The 13,692-nt window shown below is 41.5% G+C and overlaps 2 protein-coding genes and 1 non-coding gene across 3 annotated transcripts in view; 2 read left to right on the forward strand and 1 right to left on the reverse strand.

The window, feature by feature from the left end:
* LOC111855334 (basement membrane-specific heparan sulfate proteoglycan core protein-like) overlaps window positions 1-13,692 on the reverse strand; it is a 115,460-nt gene that overhangs the window by 52,079 nt on the left and 49,689 nt on the right. The window lies entirely within an intron of this gene.
* trnae-uuc (transfer RNA glutamic acid (anticodon UUC)) lies at window positions 2,444-2,515 on the forward strand. The gene has a single exon. It is a non-coding gene; the product is annotated as a tRNA-Glu (tRNA).
* LOC111855259 (Fc receptor-like protein 5) lies at window positions 5,307-11,385 on the forward strand. The gene is made up of 11 exons (XM_072702373.1): window positions 5,307-5,619; window positions 5,733-6,026; window positions 6,130-6,420; window positions 7,247-7,540; window positions 7,647-7,937; window positions 8,027-8,320; window positions 8,495-8,785; window positions 8,986-9,261; window positions 10,539-10,631; window positions 10,814-10,876; window positions 10,958-11,385. Exons 1-11 carry the CDS (start codon window positions 5,307-5,309, stop codon window positions 11,023-11,025), a joined length of 2,568 nt encoding a protein of 855 aa, XP_072558474.1. The 3' UTR covers window positions 11,026-11,385.

The following is a 13,692-nucleotide window of genomic DNA, read 5'->3' on the forward strand; positions in this document are numbered from 1 at the left end:
TACTTGGACTGGCCCTTCCTCTTTATCCAACTTAGTAGCAATCCGGTAGCGAGAGAATCTTTATTTCCAATCGGGCCATTCCGCTGGTTTCTCAAAGCAAAAACTCTCTGGTGGTTGAAACTTTGCCATTCCCGACTGCTTCTGACACCATGTAAAGTCGCTACTACACTTTATCCAGAAATGGACGAGACCCAATGTGGCATCAATTCTTTTACTTTATTTTCCTACTGCCGTCTTCCGACGACTTCCTTGTCGTAACACCATGTGAGGTCCAGCGAACTCTATTTGTCGCAACACATTCTCACATTACAAGTGGTTTTAATGTTATGGCTGTTTTAACGTTATGTTTACTTAAGTGGATGTTAGAAAATGCATGTTTATAAAACATGCATTGTAAAAGCCTCCGTTCATTGAGTGCTCATAATAGTCCCTGCCTCTGTACGATCTGCCTACTAAGCTCTGAAACCTGCCTGAAATATCGCAAGACTTTCTCTCGACGGCCGTGAGAAGAGCCTCGCTACCGATCGTTTACATTACCTGGTGATGCAGCTCGCTGGACGAGCCTTCTAACCCAGGTTACTAAGCGATACCGGTAATTAGTGAATTAGACTCACGAGGATCCCGCAATTGAGTTTGGAGGAACCAACCATTCGGCATAACAATTAGTAAATAATCAGCATTAAATAATAATTAATTAAAATGTAATTCACTTCAAAACATATCGGTGGAGAATTAAAATGTACCTGAGCTAATAATTTAAAAAAAAATTCCGAGTAGAGATGGTCATGCCACCATTATGTTCAGCCGAGGCATCAAACAGTAAAAGAGGTGACTGACAAACTTATCATCTAGGGGGGTGAATCAAGGGAGAAAACAACGATGGTGAATGGCTGAGGGAATGATGATGCTTAAGTGACGATTGTTACACAATAAGAAAATGCATAAAAATTGGTGTAAAACAGTATTGGACACACAGTGTCCGGCCTTGCTTGTAACTTCATTGTTGCAATAAAGACTGAATCTGAAGATCTACACAAGTGGCTCCTGACTCCTGATTGGCGGGCAAGAAAAAACCACAACAATCGCAGGCTGTTCGTTGGCCGGCGCTGATTGGCAGAAAGACCAACCAATCATGGGAATCAGCAGAAAAAAGAGACAAATCACATAGGCCTACGTGTGTACACGTAACAGAAAATTCACGACAAACAAAGTAATTTTAGTGGAACTCAGATTTCAGCAGAACATGGTGTGGTTGTTGCATGAGAGGGCTACCCACAGGCCAAGAGCTATGGTGTTATATATGGTGTGATATTTTTAAAGATCCCCAAACCCCTGAATCGCTCAGTGACAGCCTAGGCAACACTATTTTTACATGTGCACTCATTTATTTGGCAGATGCTTCTGTCCACAGTGACATGTTTCAGCTTCGAGCAAAGGAGACTGAGGGGGGACATGATCCCGGTATATAAGATTCTAACAGGTCTGGATGCTGTACAGCCAAATGGTTACTTCAATATTAGTTCAATCTGAAGACTTGAACTGAACAACATGATAACAGGCATGTTCTTGAGCACCTGGAACAAAAGTTAAGTGTAATTCACAATAGAATTCAGGAGTACTGTAGCTGATTATGTTCCAGTGTGTTTTAGGACATGAGAGACGCCTGAATTAGTACCAGGTCCGTAAGCTAATACGTTCACCAGAACTCACCTGCTGTTTCTGTGGCATGACTGACCTCTTCATAAATGCTGCAAGGTTGGTCTGTTTCTCCTGGCAGATGTGACAAACGTTTAATAATTATATTATATAGTATTTTACTGTAGTGTGGAACAGGCACAGCATTAATCCATTATAATATGGTACATAACTGAAAACATTCAGGATACAGTTTACAGACACTGTCCAGTCACACATCCATCCTCTATAATCCTACAGAGGGTCACAGTCCCAGGAATCACAGGGCAGGGGGACACTCAGGACAGGATATCAGACCTTTGCAGACCACAAACACACACACACACACACACACGTTGGCATACCTATCTAAATGAGGAAGTTCCATTCATTTCTGTGGGAAAGAACACTAATCTCAATCTTGATACCCTTTTCTCCTAACCCAGCCCTAACCTAACAAAATACAAGACTTTAGGCATTTTTACTTTTTTTAATGCATTCACAAATTTTTATAAAATATCCAAATGCTGATCTAAAAAATGTCCCCAGATGTAAGAAAGTTTCAGGTTTTACTGCACTTTGGGGGCATTTTGCTACCCAAATGTGATCTATGCAAACACACACACACACAGGGGCGTACCTATCTACAGTAAATGGGGACCTTCCATTCATTTCTATGTGAAAAACCCTAATACCAATAACAACACCCTAACCCCTACCCAGCCCCAATCCTGACAGAGGAGCCCCTCTTTGATATGAATTTGTCAGTTCCTATATGGTCTAGCGGTTAGGATTCCTGGTTTTCACCCAGGCGGCCCGGGTTCGACTCCCGGTATGGGAATTACAATTTGGGCAGTGGTGGCTTGATGGTTAGGGTAGCGCACTTGTAATTGAAAGATTGCAGGTTCAAGCAAGTCACCACTGAGGTACCCTGAGCAAGGTACTGTCCCCAAGCACTGCTCCCCGGGCGCTGAATTAGCTGCCCCCTGCTATGTCACGAAAGTCACATATGGGTCAAATGCAAAGGTCACATTTTGTTGTTGTGTGCTGTGGTGTGTTGACAATGACCACTGATCACTTAATTCTAATTCCAATTCTAACCAATCTTGTAAGGTCGTGTTTAGTTTCTGCCTGTATTTCATCTGAGGACATCAGTGTTGCCTCCCAGACCTGCTGCTTTGAGCTGTGCTGCTGCCCACCCTCACAGAACTTCCTTTTAAAGGTGCTCCACAGGTTCTCAATAGGGTTGAGGTCAGGGGATGATGGTGGCCACACCATGACATTTTCTCACTTTATCCCCAGAACACACGGTTCTTCTTTTTCAGCCATGCCGGGAAATGGTCAGTAAGAAACTCCACATGTTTTGCAGAAGTGAGTTTTATACCTTTAGGCATCCTAAAGGGACTTACAATCTTATTTCCCAATATTCCCACCCAAGTCATCACTCCTCCACCTCCTTGCTGACATCACAGTCTAGCTGGAACATTGTGGCCATTCACCAGCCACCCTGAACTCCATCCTTCTGCACCATCCAGTATTTCATGGCATTCATCTGTGAATACAGCTGTTTAGAAATGTTTGCAAGCCATGGCACTATTTCATGCTTTTCAGCTTCAGTCAGGTCTTTCTTCCTCCCCATGCTACAAGAAACCTATGGCTCGCTTAATAATGTGGAACACTCTCTTTAAGCAGATTTCCGCTCAGTCAAGATCACCTGACAAACTAATTCACAAACCTCCCTGAGCTCAACTCCAGTTATTTAAAATGACAAAACAGGCAAAAACTAGGATTTACAAACTAGAACTTAAATGTTTATTTTGATTAATAATTTGGAACACAGTCTAGTTCATGGGTGTGCCTGGTCTTCATTCCCTCGCTCCACTAAGAAGGTATCATACCTGGTATTTTCCTGATTTGTATGACCTCACAGTTCTCCTACACCCCAGTTCCGTCTGTGTTTATAACACCAGAAACACACTACGGTTATTAGGGTTTATAGACAATGGTGTGATGAGTATAAAACATTCAGTCAGTGGTGATTCTGTGCCTGAAAAGACCTTATTAAAATATCCCGACTGCTTTGCCAGCCCCACGTTAATGAGGGATGTCAGAGGAGAATGGGCAGACTCTTTAAAACATACAGGAAATTCATAAGTACAAGACTAGCAGCTCAGTACAATATCAGTGTGCAGAAAGGCTTCATCTGCCAAATAAAATGGTTCTGCCAGGCAGCATGTAGGGTGTCTAATGCAGGGGCCACTGTATAGCCATATAACTGCCAAAAAAAGAACCAGGAACCAAACAATCAAGGCCAGACGTGTGTGTACATTTTTTCTGACTTCACCATTTCCTCTCTGCAGCTACTTCAGCTGAGGTCTCTCATTAAGCTGCTGGTATGAGAGCAAGATGAGGCTGTGTGAGACGTTTCCATGGACCTGTAAGTAAAAATAATAACCATATTAATAGATATTTGTGTAGCTTTAATATGTGGTCTGTGGGCATAAATTAAAAATGAAAAGAAATATGAAAGCAAAAATCATGAAATTGCATGTAATCGTTAAATAGTGTAAAAATGAATGACTGAAAAATAGATTGCATAATAAAACTAAAACCTAATTAAGAATAAAAATGTGAAAACAGGAGTTAAATTAAAATATCTAGAGGTGCTTTGCAAAGTTAGCCACAAAGGTTGAGTGGCAGTATGCTTCAGGAATTATAAATTATTATTATTGTCATTATTATTATTATTGTTGTTGTTGTTATTATTATTATTATTATTATTATTATCATAGTGTCGCTCGTTAGCACATGGTGGAAGGACGAGCCGATGGCGAAAGGCGCCTGTTGGTAAAGCATCATGATGGCGATCAGTGTTATTTCTCACAATGTGCCACAGCCTCGCCATCTTCCTCCTTTCAGCAGGTGCCGTGAAGACGCCCACGGTCACCTCTGTAACAGAACCCTCCTGGCTCTGTCAATCCTAAAACAAGAAAAATAAAATGCCAAGAACCAATTAGAAACATGTAATTAACTTACAGAATAGAACTGTAAGTCAACATTTGTTCCATTTGCTTTGTTTTTCCTATTTACAGAAGTACAGTGGTCTGTATTGTATTGCGCATACTTCATGTTGTTTTGTGATATAAATTGTTTTTAAATGAAGTGAATTACAAACCCAGAAGGTTTTAATGAAGAGTTATTACCTCCCAAAAATGACACAGCATTATGCAGATAAAGAGAAAGTAAATGACTGTGAATTCACTTTCTCTGTACTTTTCCATCTTAGATTTCACAGCTTTGGCTTACCTTAGCCGATCGGCAGGTAAGACTGTGGCTTCAAAAATATGATACACATTTATTGATTTTAAAAAGTGTAAATTAAAGTAAGAGTTTGCATGTTCTCCCATGTCATTGTCAGCAGAGTCATTGTTAGGCTGGTGCAACCACTACAGCCACCCTCTAGATGACAGGCAAAATATGATGTTATTTATTAGTTTAATTTATTACGTTGATTGTATGTCACCATATTTCATCTGAGTATGTCATTTTTACTGGCTGGCTGGCTGGCTGAATGGATGGATGGATGGATAAATGACAGTAATTACAATTAAAAGCCAGATATATGTTACATGATGTTTTTCACGTTGGTTCCTGCCCCAGAGTCCTGGTCTCAGGCTTGGCTGACAGCAGACCCTCCAGGGTCAGACGTGTTCCTAGGAGAGAAAGTTTCTCTCACCTGTCGGGTCTCTGGGTCTGAGGGATGGAAATATACCTGGACCAGACAGACAAATGGAGCCACCTCTCAGCTTCTGGGCAGCAGTGGGCAAGATGGTGAAACGTACATCCTGCAACCTGTGAGAAAGACTGACCAAGGACTTTATCAGTGTAGAGGACAGAGAGGAAGTGAATTTTCTGACAGCAACTCTCACAGCCTGCAAGTGCATGGTAAGTTATTAAAGGAGAAACAGTCACATTGTTCAAGTGCAATTAATACCATAGAAAAAAAATCATCATAAACGTCAAAATGTTGTTTTCTTTTGTTTACTGTGCATTTTTAGATGTAGCACAGGCTGTCATACGTCAGAATCCTCCAGCACCTGTGTGGTTCAGTGGAGAAACTGTGACCCTTGAATGTGATATAAGAGGAGGATCTGGATGGAGATATTCATGGGCCAAAAGAACCACACAAACAGGACTGCAGAGTCTGACTCCCCAAAGTACAGAAGCACAGAAGAACTACATTGTCCAGTCTGTTAAAGTATCTGACAGTGGAGAATATATATGTCAGGCAGAAAGAGGAAGTGACCCAGTAATTCAGTCTCAACCTGGATCTCTGTATCTCAGTGTATCTGGTGAGTAAAAAGCAAATAATAATTATAATGTCTCAGATCCCATTTCCTTTGTGTTTCCTGCACATTCAGCTAATACAGTAAATGTACTAATGCTGATTATAAGGAGAGAAACCAGAAGCTGTCATAACCTGGACATCCCATGAGGGAGAGACCTACACAGGAGAGAGGATCAGTCTGAGCTGTAGGGTCAGGGGAGCCTCTTCTGGCTGGAAGTATCTCTGGTACAAAGACAGACAGGGAACAGAACTGTCCAACCCTGACAACAGCAGCCCTGATGGGTCCAGTTACACCATCATCTCTACTGCTCTGTCCCACAGTGGACAGTACTGGTGTCGGGCTCAGAGAGGGAGCTTTTACTCTCAGTACAGTGACCCTCTGCAGGTGGACATTCATGGTAAGTTATTGACAGATAATCACTCAAATTAAACAATGTTACACATCACCTTGTAGTTTATTCTTATCACATTCATTTTATGTGGTGCCTTTTGCCTTCACAACTGACCCACAGTTGTCACACCTACCCCTGGTTCCCTAATCAGTGACTGGATCCTGCTCAGGACTGTTGTTTTCAAATGCATTGGGCTCAGTTGCTTCCTGTTCATTGGTCTGGTTTATGGGGCTTGCTGGTGTCCTGTCTTCAGATTTTTGTGACTTGGGTTTTGTGGTCTTGCCCCTTTTGTGGTCTTGCCCCTTTTAGGTTCTCAGTTCCTTCTTCATGTTCTCCAGTCCTCTGCGAATGAGTTTCCCTCCCGGTTCTCCTCGTCCTGGAAGCTGTCCATCCAGTCAGCAGCCAAATCCCCCTGCCTCCCTGTTTCTGTCAATGTTCAGACTGTTGCTCTCAGGGACCGGGAGGCGGAGAACCTGGCATGATGGATGGGCAGCCCAGGTTGAGGGGTTCTGCCACAGACCTTGACCATGAAAGCTAATGATTTTAACCTGTATGCTCTGTATCCAAGTCGTGACACAAAGTGCTTAACAATGAATCCAAAGCTGCACCTACGCTGGTCTGGGGTCATACTGTGAAGGAATAGTGAACAAGAGCCAGAAGGCAAAGGACATGAGGAAACAGAACTCCATAGTATGATAGGAGACAAGACCTCTGTGTGCCCAAGGTCCAATGGCTGCCCAACACCCTGGTTATTCTAACAATAAACAGACCAGAAAGGAGGGTTTGTGTGCTTTTATATTTTACCACCTGACTGCTGTCTGTCTATCTTCAGATCTACCCCAAGCCCTGCTGACCCTGCAGTCTGGATGGACAGACTTGTTTCCCACTGAAAGAGTAACTTTGAGGTGTGAACTTCAGGGTGACTCTACACAGTGGGAGTATAAATGGTACAGAGATGGACAGGAGCTTCCTGCAGATGAGAGTGACTCCAGCAGAGCAGAGAGAAACATTTACATGATCCACTCTGCTGGTCCATCCCATTCTGGGAAATACCAATGTTCTGGAAGATCTACAAGGGGAACAGTCAGCTCCCCAATTAGTCACCCTGTTACATTGACTGTGCAGTGTATGTACTTTAAAAAATATTTTTATTCATAATAGTTTTACTATATAAATGTAATGCAACTTGTTTTGTGTGATATTCTTGGAATTTCCCCACATCATTTCCTCAGGGGAAATTCCAAAGCCGGAACTATCCCTGAATTCCTCACATGGAGAGACCTACACAGGAGATATGATCAGTCTGAGCTGTAGGGTCAGGGGAGCCTCTTCTGGCTGGAAGTATCTCTGGTACAAAGACAGACAGGGAACAGAACTGTCCAACCCTGACAACAGCAGCACTGATGGGTCCAGTTACACCATCATCTCTGCTGCTCTGTCCCACAGTGGACAGTACTGGTGTCGGGCTCAGAGAGGGAGCTTTTACTCTCACTACAGTGACCCTCTGCAGGTGGACATTCATGGTAAGTTACTGAAAGAGAAACACTCATATGTTGCAAGCTGCTATATACCATCGTGTTTTACCATCTGACTGCTGTCTGTCTATCTTCAGATCTACCCCAAGCCCTGCTGACCCTGCAGCCTGGATGGACAGACTTGTTTCCCACTGAAAGAGTAACTTTGAGGTGTGAACTTCAGGGCGACTCTACACAGTGGGAGTATAAATGGTACAGAGATGGACAGGAGCTTCCTGCAGATGAGAGTGACTCCAGCAGCGTGAATGAAGATACTTACATAATCCCGTCCGCTGATCTGTCTCATGCTGGGAGTTATCAGTGTTCAGGGAGACCCACAAGGGCTGCAGGCTTCCCTCCTCTCAGTAACTCCATTCTGCTCTCTGTCAACAGTATGTCAGCATTTTTCACATCACTTACACTTAATATACTTAATATACAAGTATTGAAATTGGAGAGTGCATCTTGCAATATGGCTTAATTTTTTTATCACAATTAATTATTTATGATGATTCAGCATGATCCATTATTACACCTGAATTTACCCCAATGTGCTTTATTTTTAGCCAATGTTCCAGAGTCACTACTTTCCCACCACAATTTCAGCAGAGACATTTACACAGAGGACAGAGTCACCTTCAGCTGTATGGTTGAGGGAGGTTCTGTTGGCTGGAAGTATCTCTGGTACAAAGACAGACAGGGAACAGAACTGTCCAACCCTGACAACAGCAGCACTGATGGGTCCAGTTACACCATCATCTCTGCTGCTCTGTCCCACAGTGGAGTGTACTGGTGTCGGGCTCAGAGAGGGAGCTTTTACTCTCAGTACAGTGACCCTCTGCAGGTGCACATTCATGGTACATTTAAAAACATACTAATGAACCTCATTATAAGTTTTGATTAAGCCACATTTTCTTTGTATAAAGCCAGTAATTTTAATGAGTTTCATGTAATAACTAGGGCTTAATGTTTTATGCACCTTTTGGGTTTCTGCTATTCATCTCCTTTTTACCAGTAAACATTGAAATCTGAATGATTAATGATGATATTTTCTAAGTTCGCCCACAGGCTGTTCTGGCTGTGGATACAGGATTTCTGCAGATCTTGACCAAAGACAGTCTGACGCTGAGATGTGAGGTTGAGGGAAGCTCTGTTGGATGGAGCTACACATGGTACGCAGATGGATCTCAGCTTCCTGAAGAGCAGGATGGACAGAACTTCACTGTGAGATCTGGGAATGGCTCCTATCACAAGGAATACAGATGTAGAGGGAAAACAACTGAAGAACCATTTTACTCCACAATCAGCAACGGTTTGGTGCCCAGTATCATTAGTAAGTATTATTGTTTTATTAATGTATTTGTCATGTTACCTTAAGTGCTCCGGTCTCATACCTCCAGGGTTGTGGCTTTGATTGTATCTCTGCATTTTACTTTATTAAGCAGAAGCTTTTGCTTAAAGCAATTTAAGTGAGGCTATTCTGCTGTAGTCCAGCAAGTCTCCCCTTAGGGTCAACAATGTGTAACTATTGTAATGTAATGTACTGTAATGTAATGTACTGTAATATAATATAATGTAATCTTTATCCCTCTATATGTCTGTCTCTGTCTGTCTGTTCCCTCCCTTGGTTCTTTGTCTGTGAAGTTCAAATTTTCTCCCCATTTTTGATCCCTAATTTCGCTGGCTGCCCTAGTTTCCTCACACAGTCCAAAAATACGTAGTTAATAAAACTGTAAGCTTCATATTTTCTAATGTCTGTGCGTGTGTGCGTGTTTGTGTCAGTGTGTGTGTCTGTGTGTGTGTCTTGTCATGCATATGTTACATTGTAGGGACCAGATATCCCCATCTCCCCTCCTTGATTCACCACCTTACCGTGGTGGGGGGGGGTCTCCCAAGGCACCTTGGTCCTAGTTGAGTGGCAATTCACGTAGACATCTGGATGACCCGTGATGATTAGGAATAAGGGCCATGTGACCCCGCCCAGATAGGGGAGACCGGGCCCTGGCAGACCTGGGGGCGCCTGGTAGTCGGGTCTCTACGGCCCGGTCGAGCATAACCTGAAAGGGTTACATGGGTCCACCCTGCTGTGCGCCAACCACCTGCAGCTCATCTAAGCTGCGAAAATGCCAGAAGTCTTGTATTCTCTTTGGTTTCTTACGGTTAAGGTTAGGGCTGGGTAGGGGTTGGGGGTTCAGTGTTTGTTGTCATTGGGTTAGCAGTATGCCCATAGAAATGAATGGAGTGTCCCCACACAAATATCGATACCTAAGATGTGTGTGTGTCACATCTTAGGTATCAATAATGGATGGTGTCTGTAAACTAAATGCTATATTATAATAGATTAATGGTGTTGTTGTTTCATGTTACAGTAGAGTACTATACTGCCGTGTTATTAATGCCAGTGAAAGCCCATCTGGCTCCCTAGACAAATCTCACAGTTTCACTTTCACTTTGTCATACTGGGGCGGGGGCTCAGTGGTTTGCTAAGTCGCTGCCCCCTCAGAAAACCTCGCCTTAGGTGGCTGCTTATGACAGCTGTAAGGATGACCGGCTCTGAGTGAACCTAATATACATTTCTTATTTATATAGTTTTTTTTAATTATACTTTAGGATTGCAGTATGTTTTCACGGCGTCTGGCTCTCTGGTTTTCATCGTAAGCCTGGTGCTGATCATACTTTGCGTGAAATATTGCAAGAAGTCAGGTGAGAATTTGTAAGGCCTCATTTAATATTATCTGCAGTCAATGATATGAATATATGCTGTTTTGTTTAGCAATAGAATGCACATAAACTCAAATCATAATGAGTTTCACATGAAACATGCATCTAAATGTAGATGATTCTCTTAATAAGTGTCCATACTGACCCATTGTCTTTCTTTGTAGGTCAAAGGAGGAAAGAGGAGGAAACATTTTACTGTAACATTAGATCAGAAGACGTGTGTGCAGGTACTGTAAGTGACGATGGCCTCCATCCTCTGACCGTGTGCGTCTGTGTCTGTTGATGCCTTTGTCTTTGTCTTTACACAGGAGACACAGACCAACCTTCCACCATTTATGGAAACATTGACTTGAGAAACAGCAGGTCAATTCTGTAGAACATGCTTTTTATTCTGCTGCATGGTTAATGCCTTTAGAATGAGCTGGTATCGCAATTAATAATATTTTATCAGTTTTTGTCATAGAATACGGTTCTCATGAGTTTTATGTTTTTCTTAAGCGATCATTTATTTTATATCTCAGCTACAGACCTGTTGTATATAAGTATATGCATATTATGTTTACATTTTATTAACACCTGCATGGATGGAAAATGTGAGCAGATCTTTACTTGTTCTTTTTAGCTCTTGTTGACCAAAAGCATCTGCTAAATAAATTATTATAAATGTAACTACATTTCGATGAGCGTAGCTCAGTGTCACCTGCGCTGTTGCTGAGTGATTCAGTGGTTTTAGTATCTTTAAAAATAACACACATAGCCTCTGGCCTGTGGGTAACACCGTGATGCAACAACCACACGATGTTCTCCTGAAGTCTTTTAAAAGGGTTTCTGAGCTCCGCTAAATAACTTCCCACGCTTGTGATCAGTCGTGAATCTTCTCTAAAGTTTCATTTTGTCTTTAAAAGATTCATCCATCCATTCATTATTCTTTCATTTCTCCCTATATTCCCAGTCTCAGCCACCTTCCCACAGCATGACACCACTGCCTCCCTGCTTCCCAGTAGTGATTCTGGGCCATCAGCAGTGGGCTTTTGAGTTTTTATTCTGATTTTGAAGTTTATATGTAACTGACTCTTAAGGCGTATACCACAAAATCAGTTTAGCTGATTTAACCAAGTTGCTTGGGGTTTCAGTACAGTAAGTCCTTGGGTTGAGAACATCTGACTTACAGACAGCTTGTACTTACAAATGGACTGCCATAAAGCCTTCATATAAAAAATTTGAGTTAAATACAATGCTTCGTAATAACAAACGCATGCACTACTTTGTGACACTAATGAAAACATTGTGCAGCTACAGCAATTGTTGTAATGTTACCTCAGGAATGTCCCATTCGGTATGCAAGACATCGATGGAACAAGAGCAAGTGTCAGCCTTCAGTTGTGATGTTTTTTTTCAGTTGTGATTTTTCTGACTGAACTGTTGTGTTTTTTACAGTACTGTATACCTACACACATACACACACAGATTCTCTCTCTCTCCAGTTTGCCTACAGTACTTCATGCAGAATTTTTACAATAACTGTATTATTATTATTCTTATTATTATTAAGTCTCCACACACATGCATGTGCATTTATATGTATGTAACAGTTTTGTCACATTTTAAATAGTCTGTAGAGTTTGCAAACTACCCCAATGATTTTGATGTAGCTGTTATGTTTATAATAGAATAATATAGATTTGCCGTAAGATTTCTTGCATGAGTGTGAGAGTCTGAAAGCATGAGTGTCACGCCAGATGTGTGAGAGTCGGCAACCCTGTGTACAGTATTATTTTATTTAAGATGCGTTAGTGTATTTGGAAGTTTTTAAGTGTTTTATATACATAGAAAAGTAAAGTACATACTATACCCTAAGACATGTTTGACTGATGCTATATAAGAACCATATGTACTTGTTCTGACTTACATACAAATTTGACTTATAGACAGACTTGGGAACAGATCTGGTTTCTAACCTGAGGACTGCTTTGTACTACAAAAGGTAGCTCACTTGTAAGTGTACATGTTGTCATAGTAATTTAGCCTGTGACCCTATCCTGCTCCAAGCAGGGGCCTGTATCATGAAGCAGGATTTCTTGCTTATCCAGATAACTTGTCAGATTAAAGGTAATCTGGGCTAAATGTACGTCAACAACATTTAAGTCCATTTGAACTGGACTTAAACTGATTTTGGTAATGCATGTTTCCATGTACATTTTGGTCTAAAATTTTGTTTTTAGTGGTAATACAAAGGTCTTAAAGTCTTAAACTTGTCTGATACTTGTATTTGTCTGAAATACAGGGATGATATGATTTTCATGTTTAGATAGGTATTGGTTTTGTTATTTTAAAGTTTCTACAAACAAGAAGTGCATAGTGTTGCTAAATGTATTTGTGGTTTTCAATATAGAACTTGGTGAAATGATTGTAGTTTCTGTATCAGTACTTTTTTTTTACATTTTCAGCACATTTTAATAGTACTGTGACAATACTGATAACAATGATAAATTTTGTCACTATAATTAGTTTTCAAACCATTTCATCTTTACTTTGTATTATTGCATTTTTCCTTCAATTGATCAGAGGCTGTTTTTATAGGTGAATTTAAAATATCAGGTTGAAAAAGATGGGACACTTTTTGTTGTGTGATTTCTCACGCGGCCCCCTTGAGGGAACACCAGATAGCTAGCGGCCCCCAGGTAACTTAAGTTTGAGACCCCTGCTTTACAGTGTACACATGAACCAGGTATTGAAACAGATTAAGGACGGTTGTTTACCCCCATTTATAGCCTGTATGACCCCCTCCCCCTCCCCCAAATCAGGTGGTCTGAGTGAATTTGCATATGAGGGGTGATCAGGCTGCTGACTTACCACATTGACCAGCTTCCCAACAAATGCTAATTCAGTCCCTTCCATGGTCAAATGCTGGTTCAGTCACTCACCACTCTAGTGTTGGCAGATGAATCCCCCATGATCATAGTTTGCTAACAGTTCCTGTATTAATCAAAATTCACCAACCAAGAGCATTGTGGTACTTTTAGTACTTTTCTTTGCAGTATCA

This window comes from Paramormyrops kingsleyae, chromosome 18 (genome assembly GCF_048594095.1).
Source record: "Paramormyrops kingsleyae isolate MSU_618 chromosome 18, PKINGS_0.4, whole genome shotgun sequence".
NCBI lineage: Eukaryota > Metazoa > Chordata > Actinopteri > Osteoglossiformes > Mormyridae > Paramormyrops > Paramormyrops kingsleyae.

Bases quoted from the DNA above. Each gene is read 5' to 3' on its own strand.
- LOC111855259 (XM_072702373.1), top strand. From the start codon at position 5,307: ATGTTTTTCACGTTGGTTCCTGCCCCAGAGTCCTGGTCTCAGGCTTGG. The intron at 7,541-7,646 runs GTATGTACTTTA...TCATTTCCTCAG, and splicing joins TGTTACATTGACTGTGCAGT to GGGAAATTCCAAAGCCGGAA. The intron at 10,632-10,813 runs GTGAGAATTTGT...CTTTCTTTGTAG, and splicing joins GAAATATTGCAAGAAGTCAG to GTCAAAGGAGGAAAGAGGAG.